At 40.7% G+C, this 17,128-nt stretch overlaps 1 protein-coding gene across 1 annotated transcript in view; it reads left to right on the top strand.

Moving 5' to 3' along the window:
* Positions 1-5,920: 5,920 nt before the first annotated feature.
* LOC128524003 (dynein axonemal heavy chain 7-like) overlaps positions 5,921-17,128 on the top strand; it is an 85,750-nt gene continuing 74,542 nt past the window's right edge. The window contains exons 1-2 of the mRNA XM_053496264.1: positions 5,921-6,126; positions 13,618-13,783. Of these exons, the coding sequence (XP_053352239.1) occupies positions 5,921-6,126; positions 13,618-13,783 (372 nt within the window). The remainder of the gene's footprint in view (positions 6,127-13,617; positions 13,784-17,128) is intronic.

Below are 17,128 nucleotides of genomic sequence, written 5' to 3'. Positions count from 1 at the left end.
TAAAATGTATTTCGCCAGCAAAACATAAAGATATTCTATATTAAATAAAACTGTATTAATACAAAATTGTGTATTCTCCTTATTTATAAGGAGAATACTTATACTCTCGCTTCCGAACATTGTTGTCCAAACGTTGTATGGAAAACAGTAAAACCTAAGCTCAAACAGAAAGGACGAATAAAGGAATGTACGAAACATTTACACCTTTACCGTATTCAAATGAATAAAGAGTTACTGCATTATGTTTCAGTACATTCTTAATTTAAATTTTTTTTTACTAATTGTATTGTTACAGGGTGCGGTGTGGAGATCCGCACCACGAGATGTTTTACTGATTATAAGATGCTTGACGCAGGGCTTTAGAGGGGATCAGTGAAATAGGAGTTGTTGTAAGAGCTTATGACAGAGACGGGAAGACATTTCCATTTGGAGATAGCGTGGGATTATTAATTAATAAACTTAAAAGGAAACCAAAAGAAAACTGAAAACACAAAATAACCAGAGCTCCGCCATCTAACCGAGAACGGGAGGGATTTTGGAAACTAAAACAAAAAACAAAAAAACTAAAGATGCTCTCGGGGCTTACTGAGGATTTATAGGAAGAGAGAAAGTAGAGTTTGTGCAGTTTAACCCAAGTGCGCGCGCTAAACTGCTGCGTCCCGCTCTCCCTCACTCTCTCGCCGGTGTCTTAGACAGACAGAGGCTTGGGCTTTGCCTGTGTCTTCTCCAGTGCGTTAATATATTCAGTAAATTTGTGAATTACACTCAGTAATACAGTAATTATGAAGTCTGATTTGATTGGTACCATTAAATATTTTATTTCTGTTTATTCTATACTGTAGATGGCGAAATACATTTTAGGCAGAGACGTCTGCTTGGTCTTGTTAAATCGTTTTAAACGCCTCAATTCTGCCAATTTCCCCATCCGCGAAACCAGTTTGATAACATCACACCTACATCAAAGGTGAGAAGAGGGATGACAGTAACTGAGCGCACTGTCGCTGTCAACACACGTTTATCGGCCTTTTGATAAAAACGCTGCCTTTTGTAAAGTGAAAGTACAAGCTGCGGGTTTCCGCACGGCGACGTCAGTCATAAATTCACATATGATTGAATAATTTCAATGTAAAATATATATATAATTTGTTTTTTTAAAGATCACAGGTTGTTCTTCCTAGGACCACTGTTGGTAGGTACTTACTACTGCATACTGGGAGTAAACTGCATACTGCAAAATCTATCCCACACCTTGACGGGTGCCATTGTAATTAGATAATCAAGTGATGTATAGAAAAAGTTCTGTAAACCATAACTGTCAATAAAAATGTCAATAAAAAATGTTAAACAATGTTCCTCTTTATTTCATGACCATCTGTCTATCTCACATTTTATCAATGTGTGCAATATAAAAAAAAATGCATACAATGTACATGATTGTCCAAGGATTTCAGTGGTTTGAACATTTTGTGCTCTCATGTAGAATCACAGTATTGATTGCCCAGGGTTTTTAACTAAACAATTTTTCAAAAATCACTCCTGATTATGAATGTAATGAAAGCTAATGTGCAAAAATGTGCTTAACGTTCCATTAAGTGACAAATTTGCCACAATCCCAGCCAAAGACTAGAAAAAGAAACTCTGGTTGGCCTTTTTTAAGATCCAAAAGGACATGGCCAAACAGACAGTACCTCCTTCAGGTAAGGATTCACATATTTTTTAAAAACAAATATTGTAATTTAATGGGGAATTTATATAATCAGTATGTATGATTATGAATCTAAGCCATTACTTATTACTAAGTCACTATTAGGAAAATGGATCCCTAAATCCACATACATCTATACCAATGATGCGATCACACATTTATCAAATGCAAGTATTGTAAATCAATGAGGGATTTGGATAACTTATACACTCTACCTTATTTCTAAAAACACTCCCAGAAAAATAGATCTTGATTGTACATACTGAGTCCACATATTTCTATACAGATAGTCCCCAACTTCCTAAAAAATACTAATTCAGGAGCACGTTCTTAAATCCGTTTTGAATATACTGTACAATGTAAAGCATACCAATCCACTTTACTAAGTCTGTATTTTGCAATACACAAGCTATTTCCGTGATAAAACAAGAAGTAGTACTTTCAGTAAAGAGTCCGATCCAGCTGGAAAAATCAACCGTAAAGTCAAAAATAATGCAGCTGTTCAGCACCAAGGCCAGTTCTGCTGCACATGCCTACTTTATCTACCTAAAGGAGCCGTGGCGGAGTCATGACAATCTTCTTAGCTTCTGCGCCTTTAATCTCAACCACCAACTTTCATTACCAAAAACTAATGAATTGCTCCATCTACACTCTCACTCTCTTTTAATCATGTACCACAAAAGTTCTTTGTATTGGCATTTAAATTATACTTTATTTTAACGTTTATGTTTAAAAAAAAATACTAATTTTTAACGATTTAATTTTTGTTGCACCTTTCACTTTTGCCTTTTTTCATGCTTTTTCACTTTTTGGAGAATGCACTAGTTTCTTCCTTTAAAAACAACAGCAGAATCATTTTATGCTTTCCCATGCTGTATGTGCTTATGCATGGTTACAGTTGCTTACAGTTGTTTTACATAACAAAAAGAAAAGATTAATAAATTAAACAGGGAAAGGGGAAAAAAAGAAAAAACTTTTCCTTAAATAGTAAGTACTGTATTGCCATATTGCAAACTAAATAGTTTTAAAATCCTTAATACACTAAACATAACTCAATATACAGATATTGCACATGGGAGGGAAAAAGGAAAAGGTATTGTACAGATATTGTGATATTGCACTTAAAAAGTGGTATGGCCCAAGAGCATTGGTAAATATTGTACAAATTATACAGGCATATAATATTGTACTATTGTTTATTTTATTTTATTTTATTTATATAGCACATTTAAAAAACAACCATGGTTGACCAAAGTGCTTCACACCAAAAAAAAAAACAATCACAATCAATCAATAAATTAAAAGTTGTCAAAATGTCTCAAAAATTTAACTCAATAAAAAGCCAAAGAATACAGTATAAGGTGTCTTAAGTAATGACTTAAAAATTTCAACACTGTGAGCAGACTTTATTTGAGCAGGTAAATCGTTCCACAACTTCAGTCCCACCACTGAAAAAGCTTGCTCACCTTTATAGTTTAATCTGCTGTTGGATTGGATCAGTCATCTCTTCAGTGTCATTAATCTGCTTTAATGTTTACAACATTGGATACATACTTACACTGGGTTAACTAGGTTAATAACTAAGTGCCATTAGTCCAACACATCTGAGAAGAGTTTTTTTTTTTCTTTTCTTCTTTTTTTTTTCTTCTTTTTTTCTTTTCTTTCGCGGGGGGGGGGGGGGGGGGGAGAAATTTACGGACAACTAGAGGAAGTTCATTCCACCACTTAGGTGCCAGAACAGAAAAGAGCCTGGATGAATGCCGCCCTCGATCCCTGAGATACGGTGGGATGAGGCGAGCAGTGCTGGAGGATCGGAGGGAACGTGGTGCAGTGCGTGGTGTAATTAGCGCAGAGAGGTAAGTGGGTGCTGGGCCATTTTTAGCTTTGTAGGCAAGCATCAGTGTTTTGAATTTGATGCGGGCAGCTACAGGAAACCAGTGCAATAGTCCAGTCTTGACGTTATAAAAGCATGAAATACACTTTCAAACTCCTTACATGGAAGGTAGGCCTTGACTTTTGCCAGCAGTCTCAGTTGAAAAAACTGGCTTTTATAACAGAACTAATCTGTTTATCAAATTTAAAAGCACCATTAAAAATCACACCGAGATTCCTGGTAAATGGATGAATATACATTCCTAAATCATCAAGTGCATCTACACAAGCACCCAGATCACCAGGATGACCAAACATAACAATCTCAGTTTTATTTTCGTTAAGAAAAAGAAAGTTCTGATCCAACCATATTTTTAAATCTCTCAGGCAATTATTTAGTGACAAAAATGAAGCTTTGTCATTTGTTTTGACAGGCAAATAAATTTGTACATCATCTGCATAAAAATGAAAGAAGATGTTGTCCTTTTTAAAAATATCCCCCAAAGGGAGCATATACAAAGATAACAAAATAGGTCCCAAAAAACGGACCCTTGGGGAATGCCACAAGAAAGAGGGGCAGTAGATGAATAGAATTCACGTAAATGAACAGAAAAACTTCTGCCTGTTAAATATGACTGAAACCATTTAAGGGCTATGCCCTTAAGGACCAAAACAGCAGAATTACCAGAGTCATCATTAGTGACTTTTAGAAGAGCAGTTTCTGTACTATGTCGAGGCTTAAAACCAGACTGAAATACTTCAAAAATACAATGTACATTTAAAAATTAAATATTAAAGTTGATTAAAAACAACTCTCTCCAAAATTTTCGATAAAAAGGGGAGTTTAGATATAGGTCTAAAATTAGACAAAATTGAGGAATCTAAATTTTACTTTTTTAAAAGTGGTTGCACAGTGGCATGCTTAAAAACAGCTGGTACACATCCTGAGCTGAGAGATGTGTTAACCAAAGATACAACGCTTAGCCCAACAGTATCAAAAGCATCCTTAAGTAAGCTTGCAGGAATACTATCACAGGGGCAATTTGTAGGACGTAGTTGTTTCACTATATCAGAAAGATAAGAAAAAGTAAGAGGTTTAAACTGCTGAAAGACAGCTTGACAAAAAGCCAAAAATTACTGATCCTAACCCGAGGATCAGTAATAACCATGATGGGTGAAAAACTAAGAACAGCAATTTTATCCACAAACAATTTCAGAAAGTTTTTCACACAGCGTTACAGATGGGGCAATACAATCGGACTCACATGGATTAACAAGAGAAATAAAAACATAATTTAATTTTGTCTTTTTGTCAAAAAAAATAAATAATTGTGGCTGCTGTCTATTACAGGCTACTACGTTGGAAAAAAATTGTTTTAGCAGATTTCACAGCTCTCACATATCTTCACAGATATTTACATAGCGCATCCTGCAACATTTCAAGCGACATTTTCAGTTTATCCTTTTTCCACTTTCTCTCAGCTACTCTGCAGGCACGTCTAAGAGAACGGGTAGTGTTATCCAACCATGGGTGAGACAATGCTTTACAATGTTTCTTCCTCAATGGAGCAACAGAGTCCAATATCCCAGTGCATGTACAATCAAATAAGACAGTGAACTCTTTCACACTGAGATTACAATTGTCACCATTAAACAGCAATGAGTCCTTAAAAGCACTTAAAAACTCTGAAGCAGTTGAAAGAACTGCTTAAAAACTCTGAAGCAGGACACTGCGAGCAACAACACAGGTGGAAATCCCCGAACCAGGAGCAACAGCAGTAAATAAAACAGGCATGTGATCTGGGATACCAGTGACAGACTGCATGATATTAAACGAGTCAATTAGACTGAGAAACTCTTTAACCAAAGGTTTGGATTTACAACACACATGTATGTTAAAATCACCAATAATTAAAAAGTAATCGTATTTCAATGCAATCCCTTCCACAAAGTCTGCAAAGTCCTAAATAAAGTTCGTATTGTACTTTGGAGGTCGATATACCACTGCAAATAACACAGTCGCAGAAAAAGTAGTCTCAAAGAGCTGTAATTCAAAACTGCTATAAGAATCCAGGGCGATCTTGCGGCAATGAAAAACAAATTTAAACACAGAAGCCAGACCACCACCTTTGCCAGTAGTCCGAGGTGAGGTAATAAAATCATAGCTAGGAGGAAGAAGTTCAGAGAAAGAAATTAACTTACCAGCTTTAAGCCAGGTCTCTGTCAAAAACATAAAATCCAGCTCACGTGAAGTGAAAAAATCATTCAGTAAAAAAGCCTTGTTCGCTAGAGATCTAGCATTAATCAGAACCAAACAAGGAGTCCAAACTGAGCGGCATTATCATGTGTCTCAACTGGCGAAGGACCGAAGGATCCACACCACCCTTGCAAAACTGGACCCAACTACGATCTCGCACAGGTGACGGCACGGCCGACAACACAGACCATGAAACCATCGACGAGCTAGGGAAGACAGGACAAGGCCACCGGCCTCCAACCCCCAGTGAACGCCCGGCACCAGAAACGTGGCATTTGCTGTCGGCCGGCAGGTAAGCCTTGAATCTAACCAGGACACCACCGCGCTTCCCCCGCCGTCTCCAGCACTTCTTACGAGGAATAATGCATGGTGCCCGGCGTAGAAACACTGGTATATTAGCCAGGAAGGGAGGGAGGCCCATAGTTTAATGGTTTCCCGGCCCATATCTTCCAGACAACGTCTCTTCAAAAATTCTAATATTAAACAGTGCTTGGCAATCATAAACGAGCAAGGCAGAGACATCTTGACAACATATACAAATAAATAAAATAATAATACTAAGCAAATAAAATGAGGACAGACGGCATGCCTTGTACACCGGCGCCATCTTGTTCCTGGGTCATCTGTTACTGTTACTGACAGTGACTATCCCCATTGTGTACACACGTTAGAGAAAAGGGTTTATAATTTTGAGGCCATTGGGAAAAAATATCTCCTGTGACGCACTGTGGAACACTTGATAGTAATTAGTCTCTGGTTGAATTTGCTCCTCTCGTGGTGGAGCACTGTTTAGTGGGAGAAGGATTGTTCAGGATGGATTGTATTTTGGACAGAATCCTCCTCTTCGCTACTACATCCAGAGTCAAGCTCCATGCCTAGCACAGATCGGGCCCATTATCTTGTCCAGTCAATTTCTGTCTGACATTCACAACTGTTTTTATAAAACATCCAAAGAATGGTGTTGCAGACCTAAGCCTTCTCAGAAAATACAACCAGCTCTGTCCTTTCTTGTAGAGTGTCATTGTATTGAGTGACCAGTCAAGTTTGTTGTCAAGATGAACTCGCAGATATTTGTATTCTGAGAGCATATCCACTATTTCCCCCTGGACAGATATAGAAGTCAGATATAGTCAGATATAGATGGGGTCTTACTTCTCCTGAAGTCTACCACTATCTCCTTTGTTTTCCCGATGTTACAGTACGTTGTAGGTGATTACAATCACACCAGAAAATGAAGTTGTCCATCACAGACAGGTACTCAGAGATGTCACCATTCTTAATACACTGAACAACCACAGAGTCATCAGAGAACTTATGCAGCTGGCATGACTGAGTTATATCTAAAGTCAAATGTATAGTAAAAAAAAAAAATAGGGACAGTACAGTCCTCTGAGTAGCTTTGGTGCTGCAGCTCACTGTCTCAGACACACAGTTTTAAGTCAGAAAGTCTATGATCCAGGAAACCAAGGGTAGGTGTCTACTGTATGTGCATGTTCTTTAGTTTCTCTCCCAGTACTGCTGGTTGAATGGTGTTGAAGGCACTGGATAAGTCAAAGAACTTAATCCTCACATTGGTCCCAGGTTTGTTGAGGTGGGAGTAGGTTCGATGAAGCAGCTGTATTATGGCGTCTTTCACTCCCTGGTAAGGCTGATAGGCAAACTGAAGAGGGTCCAGAGAGGACTTTACCAGAAGAAGTGTACCCAGGATCAGTCTCTCAAACACCTTTATAATATGTAATGTCAGAGCAACAGTCCTGTAGTCGTTCTGGGTACAGGGTCGTGGTATTTTGGGAAGCGGTACAATGCATGATGTTTTCCACAATAAAGGGACTTTCTGTAGAGACAGACTCAGACTGAAAAAAGTGCTGGAGGAGACCACAGAGTTGGGGAGCACAAGATTCCAGGGCTCTTTCAGGACTGAAAATAATCTGGATGAAGTGCGTGGTGTAGGGCAGGGGTAGCTCAGTGGTTAAGGCATTGGACTACGGTTCAGAAGATCCCAGGTTCAAACACCAAGTTGCCACTGTTGGGCCCTTGAGCAAGGCCCTTAACCCTCAACTGCTCAGATGTGTAATAAGATAAAAATGTAAGTCGCTCTAAATAAGAGCATCTGCCAAATGCCTAAATATAAATGTAAATGTGGTGTGATTAGAGCAGAAAGGTACGTGGGTGCTGGGCCATTTTAAGCTTTGTAAGCTGGGCATCAAGGTTTTAAATTTAATGCGGGCAGCTACAGGAGCCGATGCAGGGAGTGGAGAAGTGGAGAATTCTGGATCAGCTGAAGAGGACGAATAGTGGACAGAGGCAGACCTGAAAGGAGTGAGTTGCAGTAGTCTAGTCTTGAAATAACAAAAGACTGAAGAAGCACCTGAGTAGCCTGTGAAGTAAGAAATGGGCAGATTCTTCTGATGTAAAGAAGAAATTGGCAAGAGCGAGTAAGATTAGCGATGTGTGAAAATGACAGATGATTGTCCACAGTTACCTCAAGATTGTGGGCAGTGGGTGAGGGTGCAATCTGATTATGGTCCAGGGATATCACAAGGTCTTGACCTGGGGATGAATTTGCCAGGGATTAACAGCAGTTCAATTTCATTCAGATTGAGTTTCAGCTAATTAGCTGCCATCCAGGATGAGATGTCTGCCAGACATTCTCTCCATCTGTTCTGTATTTTTCTACCCAAGCTTCAGTAGACAAATGAGGCATCCAGAAAAGGACCAGCTCCAGCTAGATTCTGCTTTATAATGGTTGGAGCGACACATGCTGCTCTTGTGCTTCCAGTGATCCAGACCCCATCTGCCCTTTGCACCTACTGACTTTTCCCTATGCTGAACTGGACTTTTAATTTAAAGAATTCCTGTTATATTAAACTTTCAGCTGCATAACACACATGATATTATATCATTTCCATCTGTTATCACCCAAATAAGGATGGGTTCCCTGTTGAGTCTGGTTCCTCTCAAGGTTTCTTCCTATTGCCATCTCAGGGAGTTTTTCCTTGCCACTGTTGCCGTCACCCTTGGCTTGCTTATTAGAGACATTTTATTCATCACTCATTCATTTATCTCATTATTATTTAGCCACATTTTCCCCCACACATACACACTTTCAAAAATTTTCTTTTTTAAAAAATGTCTTATTTTTGTGAAGCTGCTTTGAGACAATGACCATTGTTAAAAACGCTATATAAATAAAATTTAATTGAATTGAATGCTGAGATCCATGTGGGTCTAAGTGACTGAGGGAGGAAAGGAGAGAATAAGTTGTGCGTCATCTGCCCAACAATGGCATAAAAATCCATGTAATGATATGACCTTACCAAGAGACCAGGTATAGAGGAAGAACAGAAAAGGACCAAGTACTGAGCCCTGTGCAAAGAGTGCACAAAGAATGCAACTGCCAGGTGTAATTGATCTTAGAAATGCTGATGTACACATTGCTTCAGATGCCCTGATCGCTTACTGTGAAAACCTCACAAATGCAGTAGAAAGTGCCAGAGAGTTAGAGTTGAGTCATGTTGGCAGACTCCACCAAAAGGTGGACACACAATCATCCCAGGTCAGTGGGTCATGATAAAATCGTTCAGAAAGTTGCAGGGACCACATCAAGTGATGTTGATTACAGCAGCTGCAGTGTTGTGTCAAAAAGGAAAACCTGGACTTATTTGTCCCACTGTAAAGTTTTTCCCCTCACTTACAGGAATAGGATAGGACACACGGACCAGTGAGGAACCCAGGGAAGAACCGAATGCCACTAATCCATCCTTATCTCATTGTTCTTTAGGTGTCATGGGAATTAAGAAATAGGAAAAGAAGGAACAATAGTAGACACAAATCGAACAGAGGATAAAACCCTAGTGTTTTCAAATTTTTTTTCGATATTGCTCTGCCGTCTTTTGTTTTCTTTCTTACTCTGTGCAGATACCACTTGATGGCAGTCCCGAGACCCATACACACTGACATCCTCACCTGCAAGGGAAGCCACAACCTCTAACCGACAACTAGACCAACTACCGAGCCAACTGTCACAAAAGATAAAAAAAAATACACAATGCAGAAAATCACATACATGAACTTCAGTCATCCATCAACATGATCAAGATTGCCGTACTATTAATCCTCACGGACATTGCACAAGCTGTAGACTCCAGAAACAACATCTTAGAATTGATGGGTATGTCAAGAAACTTGTTGTTTGCTGGAAAGAACGTTTGCATGCACACCCGCCTTCAGTAAGAGCAGGAATCCCGTGGGTGGCACATCCCATCTCCAACTGTGACACATGTACTTTATTCAAAGTTCATACCAGTGGAATACACAACAAGAGTACATGTCACAACATCACAATTCCTCCAGCTTATCCATGTTGCATTCCTGGTTTATCATCCTGCAACTTAACTTAGCTACTCCAATCATGATAGATCTACTCTTGCCAATGACTTTTCCTTGGTGCATGAAAGGTTATGCTCCAGCCTCAACTTCATTGGGTAATATTCCTCGTGATTCATTGTGTTTCTGACAGAGAGACGCTGCTTTTTTCTGAGCTCCGCCAGACTGACCAATTTTTCAACTTTTTCATCCTGTTAATTCAAATCAAATCAAAATATTCAAATTCAAATTCAAATTTTATTTGTCACATACACAGTCATACACAGTACGAAATGTAGTGAAATGCTTACACGACCGCCAGTGACCTTAAAAAGAGAATTAAAACTTATAAGTAATAAATATCAATAGAAGAAATATGATAGAAAATTTAAATAAAAAAATTTAAAATAAAATTTAACTAGAAAAAATAGAACCTGAAAATAGAAATATACTGTACACATAGAACTATAATGGTGTGCAAATATGCATAGAAAAAGTGACTTTGTGCAATGGTTATTAAAGTGTCTTTGTGCAATGGTCCAGAATGTAAACGTAAACATGTAGTGTAGATGTGATGTGCGTGGAGTTGTCCATAGTGTCCATGGATGTATAAAGATTGATTGATTGATTGTGAGAATTGTGAAAATATTGTGTTAGTTTTGCATAGTGGTGTGGTTGAGAGACCTTATCGCCTGCGGGAAGAAGCTCCTCCTCAGTCTCTCTGTGTTGGCCCTCAGGGAGCGGAATCGCTTCCCAGAACGCAACTGAGTAAACAGTCCATTGTTGGGATGGCTGAGGTCCTTCACGACCTTCCTGGCCTTGGTCCAGCACCGCTTGGTGTGGATTGAGTGCAGGTCAGGGAGCTCGGTGCGGATGATGCGCTCAGCTGATCGCACCACCCTCTGTAGAGCTCATCTGTCGTGCATGGTGCTGTTCCCGAACCAGGTCGTGATGTTTCCCGTCAGGATGCTCTCTATGGTGCAGGAGTAGAAATTCCTGAGCACCTTGGAGGGCAGTCTAAAGTCTCTCAAGCGTCTGAGGTGGTACAGACGCTGCCGGGCCTTTTTTACCACGGTGTTGATGTGACAGGACCATGTCAGGTCCTGCGTGATGTGAACACCGAGGTATCTGAAGCTGTCCACTCTCTCCACTGGGCTCCTGTTGATGATGGGGGTCTGGTAGTTCCTCACCTGCTTTGTACTGAAGTCCACTATCAGCTCCTTTGTCTTGCTGACGTTTAGGAGGAGATTGTTTCTCTGGCACCAGTTCTCCAGATTTCCAACCTCCTCCAGCAGGGGGCTCAGAACACAACCCTGGGGGGCTCCAGTACTGAGAGTGATGGAGGCTGAGACATGTCCGCCCATCCTTACTGCCTGTGGTCTGCCAGTCAGAAAATTGACACATGTTCATCCACTGACACATGGATGAGCTGAGTCCCAGGTGCTCCAGCTTGGTGGTGAGTGTGAAGGGAATTATGGTATTAAATGCAGAGCTGTAGTCGATGAAGAGCATTTTCACATAATTCCCCCTCCGAGTGTCCAGGTGAGTGAGAGATGTATGGAGGAGATGTGAGATTGCATCGTCCGTGGAACGGTTTGGACGGTATGCAAACTGTAGTGGGTCCAGTGTGTCTGGTAGTAAAGAAATGATGAAGTCTCTGACCAGGCGTTTAAAGCACTTCATCACTACTAAAGTGAGGGCTACAGGGCGATAATCATTGAGGGAAGCAGGATGAGGTTTCTTTGGGACAGGAACAATGATGGACTCTTTGAAGCATGTGGGGATCACCGACTGAGATAAAGAGATGTTGAATATCTCAGTGAACACAGGTGCTAGCTGGTCTGCGCAGGCTCTGAGGATACGGCCTGAGATGCCGTCTGGTCCTGCTGCTTTCCTGGTGTTCACTCTCTTGAAGGCTCTCCTCACGTCATGCTCGGTGATGATGAACGCGCTTCCGGTGCTGGCAGTGACTTCCTGTCTGCAGCTGTTAGCGCCGCTAGCATTAGCATCGCTAGCGTCTTTAGCTGCAGCCTCGAAGCGAGCATAGAAAGTGTTCAGCTCATCTGCCAGAGTCACGTCTGCGTTTATCATACCGGATGTTGGTGCTTTATAGTCAGTAATTGTCCTTAATCCTTGCCACAGGCTCCTAGAGTCACTGTGTTGGAGTTGTGACTCTAGTTTTCTCCCGTAGCGCTGCTTCGCCTCTTTCACCGCCTTCCGGACGCTGTATGACGCAGCCTTGTACGGTTCCATGTCCCCCGACGTGAGTCAAGTGTTGTAGGCAGCGGTGCGAGATTTCAGAGCGTCGCGGATGGTTTTATCCACCCACGGCTTCTGGTTGGGAAACGTTTTAATAGTCTTTTTTTCCACGGTATCATCCGCTAGTTTCCCGATGAATCCCACAACCGCTTCCGTAAACACGCTGACGTCACCATCGGAGCTGTTTCTGAACATGTCCCAGTCTGCGTCATCGAGTGCGTCCTGTAACGCGGCCACCGATTGGTTCGTCCAGCGCGCGACCTCCCTCTGAACCGGAACTTCCTGTTTCACCCTTTGTTTGTATTTTGGCATGAGGAAGATGGCGGCGTGGTCGGATTTACCAAACGGAGGGTGAGATTGTGCCTTGTAGCGGTCCTTGACTGTGGTGTAGCAATGGTCCAGTGTCCTGGCGAGCAGGATGCTAGGCAGAGGTGTGCGGTGTGCACGGGCTCTCAGCCTGTTCCTGACGCTGGCTCGTTTCCCTCGAGGCCGCCGCTTCGCGTCGCGTCCTTTGTTGTCCCTCAGGATCTCACTCGGCCAGCTCGGATCCGGAGTTAAAAACGTCGAATTGTGAGTACATTGTATACCAATAGAAACAAGAGTGTCTCTATCATAACTAATGTACTCCATGGTGGTCATTTGACTGGTTTTAAAACGGTAAAAACTAACTTAAAGAACAAAAACAAAGAAAAGGTGGTCGGAGCAGGTGACACTGTTATGAAGAGTGAATATATAACAGATAAGTATTTCATAGTATTTTATAATATACTCACTCGAAACGGCAATTATATCGCTAAGTTTTAATTGTTTTGCAGCACACTGCTTCTAGCAGGCTATCCTATTAGCATCGCTATCCCGTTGGCCCAGCTATCACAAGGTCGTCTACGCTTTTTCACACCGATTATCTCTGTTTTTAAACACCATGTCGGTTGTGTCTCTGCCTCTGAGTGCAGGTGAGGATACATTGGAGCTGCACTCGGTGGATTTTGAGCTGGAGGCCGTGGAGAAGCAGATCCGCGACCTACATGTGAAGCTGGCCCTGCTGGCAGCAGAAAGCCACTCTGGAATCGTCACGGACCAATGCTCATTTGTCCCAGGTAAATTCTCGGTGTGACACAATTTCTCTGACAACCTCAACCCTGTGTGTTTCTTTGCCCAGATCCAATGCACCACGGACACGGCCCGCCCAGGTTTTTTTATCCCGGCGCCGGGATACCATGAAGCCTGGATACAGCAGCAGCGAAAGACGCGCGCCAGGCCCCCGGGCGAGGCCCCTTCGAGATTGCGACCCAAAACTGCTGTGTATGGATTTACATATAAAACAGGTACAGTGTATATCTGGTCACAACTCGAAGTCTGGATGTGGATTGTCAAAACTAAAAAAAAAAAACTACTACTATTTCACCATGGAGATAAATAAAGTTTTTTGGACTGTCCTGCCACGATTTAGCATTAACGCATTTTCACTTTTCTTTCTACTACCACAAGGAGAGGAGTGTTTTATTAAGGTGCTAGTGATGGTAACTTCTGATGTTCTGAAGGGTTGTCCTCTGTTATCCACTTCCCATTATAACTCTTTTGTGACAATACTGACAAGCACTCCAAAAAATTTTAATTTAAAGATGTTGGAATATAAACCCTGCGAAAGTGTTAGGCTTGAAATTACAATTATTTGATTACCTATCATTGCACATATGCTAAATTAGACATCATGAGAATTTAATAAGAATTCCTTTAGAGTTTCAAGGTAAAAGTTGTGTAACAGTTCAGTGTTATATTAATGTTCAGTGCTTTATTTATTTTTTATTTTTTTACAAAGGGAGAAGCAGAACCTGATTGAAATAAAAATAAACTAATTATTATAAGGACTGTACATAATTAATTACAATTTTATTTTATTTACAGTTGAGAGTCAATACAAGCCATATGGACAGTAACACAAAAAGATAAGGTACAGTAAAGTGCCATGACATATATATATAATGTTCTAATTTGTCATACGTTAAGCTGTAAGTTTTGGATTTGATTTGTGTTATACAAAAAAGAGTCATGCTTTCAAAAAGAAATGTGTGCTTAACGTTTTTAAACTGTAATCATTGTTTCTCTGTGTATTCTCAGTGGATGTTCATATCACACCTCTAAGTAGAAACTTAGAAATGTTTTCTCCATGGAATAAAAAATAAAATTGATATAAAGTTTGCTGTTTCATATTTCAAAATATCTAAACGGCTCTAAATTGGCCCTAAAATCCACAGATGATGGCAGGCTTTATGACAGCGAACATCAGTATCAAGGTGGTGTGATTGGGTTGTTTTTAACCCAGCATTTTTTAGGGTGCATAATCTGCACAGCATCTGCTTTTAAAGCTTTTTTCTCTACTTTTTGCGTAAATGTACAGCTCCAACTTTTTCTTTTTTATTTATTTTCATCCATGGTAATTATTCATTCTTTGCTAAAAAAAAAAAAAAAATAGCTGTATTGAGAACGGATCCATATCTCTCCCTCTGTAAATTAAAAGTGAAAGGGGGCGTGTTTCAGAACATGCATGGAATACGATTACAATACATTTGCATGCACAGAAACTTTGCGCCAGATAGCTGGGCTGTGGGGCAACAGTAGCGTTCAGCACTTTTATCAGCTTTTTTCAGTGTCATAAAATTACAATACAAAACATAAAGTAAAACTAAAGAAAAGGGTAAAACAACAGAGCGTTTCGGTGGGGAGCAGTGGCGGTTTAAGGCATGGGCGAACAGGGCAGCCGCCCGGGGCAGCATTTTTTCATGACACATGGGGCTGCCGCCCGTGCTGCTGAAGGAGCCGCACAAAAGAGCCTCCAGCTCTTGCTTCGCCTTCCGTTTCTTCACTGACTTAACTACAACCTGTGCAGATTTCATTTATTTCTTATATATTGTTTGAAGTGCGCGATGCAGTATATAATGATTATACACTCATACTTAATACATTTTTACTTTAAAAACAGTGTATTTTTGAATATCATAAAAATAATAATTCATAATTATGTGAATATCCATACTAGATCATTTTTAGTGAAATAAAAGCCCTCCAGAAAAGAAGGGAAAAGTCCTGTAACTTACTTTAAAACAAAACATGTTCCCTAAAACGGTGGGCAGAGCTACAGACCCCCTTGTAACACCCTTACCCAATTACAAATATACTGTAGCTAGCAGTTAATGACCACCACTACTTGTGCAGTTCATAAAAGGACAGGTAATATTTGTCGCGCTGTTGCACAAACAGCACGCTTATTTATTTCAATTAATTTGTTGTTATAGACTATCGTGTGCGCTGTACACCCTATTTACTGTTTTGTTGCAGTCTGCTCTGCACCTTACAATTAATTTGCCTGCAGTAATTCTCCTCCAGCTCCGCACCCCCCAGCATGCAGAAAATGCGCGTGCACCTTTGTGAGCTCGTACCCGGCTCGTAACGGGCGCTCTGCCCTCAAGGGCGAGCATTGGTTAATGGCAGTCATGTGACTGATGCAAGCCAGATTCTTTTATTTAGCAAAATTGAGATTAATAGTTACATTTTATTGTTGAGGGGCGAAGACAGGGCTCCATACGCACATACACATAAAAAAAAAAAACAAGAAAAGGGCACTTAAGGCATCCTGGAGAAAAGGGGCGGGTGCTCAAGCACCCTTCGCCCCCCTCTGCAAGTGCCTGCACCTAAAGGATTATTAGGAACACCTGTTCAATCTCTCATCTAATCAACCAATCACATGGCAATTGCTTCAATGCTTTTAGGGGTGTGGTCCTGGTCAAGACAATCTCCTGAACTCCAAACTGTATGTCAGAATGGAAAAGAAAGGTGATTTAAGCAATTTTGAGCGTGGTTGTTGGTGCCGGACGGGCCTGTCTGAGTATTTTACAATCTGCTCAGTTACTGGGATTTTCACGCACAACCATTTCTAGGGTTTACAAAAAATAGTGTGAAAAGGGAAAAACATCCAGTATGCGGCAGTCCTGTGGGCGAAAATGCCTTGTTAATGCTAGAGGTCAGAGGAAAATGGGCCGACTGATTCAAGCTGATAAAAGAGCAACTTTGACTGAAATAACCACTCGTTACAATTAAGGAATGCAGCAAAGCATTTGTAAAGCCAAAACACGCACAACCTTGAGGCGGATGGGCTACAACAGCAAAAGACCCCACCGGGTACCACTCATCTCCACTACGAATAGAAATAAGAGGCTACAATTTGCACAAGCTAACCAAAATCGGACAGTTGAAGACTGGAAAAATGTTGCCTGGTATGATGAGTCTCGATTTCTGTTGAGTCAGAATTTGGCGTAAACAGAATGAGAACATGGATCCATCATGCCTTGTTACCACTGTGCAGGCTGGTGGTGATGGTGTAATGGTGTGGGGGATGTTTTCTTGGCACACTTTAGGCCCCTCGTGTTCATTTCAAATCATTTCAAATTGGTTTATTGAACATGACAATGAGTTCACTGTACTAAAATGGTCCCCACGGTCACCAGATAATGCAGAACATATTTTATTGACAAAAGATTATTCAACAGTAAAACAGATTATATTTTGGGAATACATTTAAACACTTTCCTTTGCACTGACTCCTGTTAGAGTCGAATAATCCACACAAAGCAAATAAGCTAGGTTTACACTTGGCATATGTTGGCTCATTTGAA

Source organism: Clarias gariepinus, chromosome 5 (assembly GCF_024256425.1).
Source record: "Clarias gariepinus isolate MV-2021 ecotype Netherlands chromosome 5, CGAR_prim_01v2, whole genome shotgun sequence".
Classification (NCBI taxonomy): Eukaryota; Metazoa; Chordata; class Actinopteri; order Siluriformes; family Clariidae; genus Clarias; species Clarias gariepinus.
The sequence above is the reverse complement of the archived record's forward strand: the minus strand, read 5'-3'. Positions and strand labels throughout refer to the sequence as shown.